At 69.2% G+C, this 966-nt stretch overlaps 1 protein-coding gene across 1 annotated transcript in view; it reads left to right on the forward strand.

The window, feature by feature from the left end:
* Window positions 1–966, forward strand: part of CACNA1A (calcium voltage-gated channel subunit alpha1 A) — a gene marked incomplete at its 3' end in the record, with an annotated part of 5640 nt that overhangs the window by 2200 nt on the left and 2474 nt on the right. Inside the window, exon 2 of the mRNA XM_017729517.1 lies at window positions 833–953. Within this exon, the coding sequence (XP_017585006.1) occupies window positions 833–953 (121 nt within the window). The remainder of the gene's footprint in view (window positions 1–832; window positions 954–966) is intronic.

A 966-nucleotide genomic window follows, 5' to 3' on the forward strand; every position in this document is an offset into this window, starting at 1 on the left:
TGAGCGGCGCGGGACCCGCGGCTGCGCGGGGGAGCCGCACCGGGCCGGATACCGGCACCGGGAGCTGGTCAGTGCCAGGGAATCCTGCCGGGCTGGATAACGGTACCGGGAGCTGTGCTGTGCCAGGGAGCCGTGCCTGGTAACAGTGCGGTGCCAGGGAGCCGCGCTGGCCCAGATACCGGCGCCGGGGGACATATTGTGCCGGGAAGAGGTGCTGGAGAACCGAGCCGTGCCACGGAGCTGTGCTGGAGACCAGCGCCAGGTCCCCGTGCCAGGGCTGTGCCCGGTGCCTGTGCCAGGTCACAGCGCTGTGCCGGAGCTGTGCCGGGATGGCAGAGTGGGGTGGCCGTTCCGGGTGGCCCCGTTGTGCCAGGCTGGATAACCAGGCCAGGCTGTGCCGGAGAGCCGTGCCGTGCCAGGGAGCTGTTGGGACAGCCGTGCCATGCTGGAGCGCCGGGTGGCCGTTGGGATGGCCGTGCCATGCTGGACAGCTGTCCCGTGCCAGAGAGCCATGCTGGCCAGCAGTGCCACGCCGGAGATCTGTGTGGGACACCCGTTCCGTGCCAGGCTGTGGGGCCGCAGCCATCCCCTGACCCGGCCTCGTGGGGTCCGGCCTCATCTTTGTGACCTTCAGTGCCACCATGGCCCCAGCCATGGGCACCACTGGTGGGGCGGGATGTGGGGCAGGGCACAGGGGCACCGACACCGGGGCAAGGGAAGGGCCTTGGCCCCGCTTTGGGCACCCCGTGGCCCCACTCCTGCCTCAGTTTTCCCCCTGCCGGTGTGGTTTGGGGGTCCTCCAGCCCCGTTTTTTCCTTGACTCGCCCCCCACTCCTTTTGAATACATGATTTTAGCCACCATCATCGCGAACTGCATCGTCCTGGCGCTGGAGCAGCACCTGCCCGACGAGGACAAGACCCCCATGTCGGAGCGGCTGGGGGGCAGGGGGGGAGTGGGCTGGAGAG

This window comes from Corvus brachyrhynchos, unplaced genomic scaffold (assembly GCF_000691975.1).
Source record: "Corvus brachyrhynchos isolate BGI_N302 unplaced genomic scaffold, ASM69197v1 scaffold721, whole genome shotgun sequence".
NCBI classification, from domain to species: Eukaryota; Metazoa; Chordata; class Aves; order Passeriformes; family Corvidae; genus Corvus; species Corvus brachyrhynchos.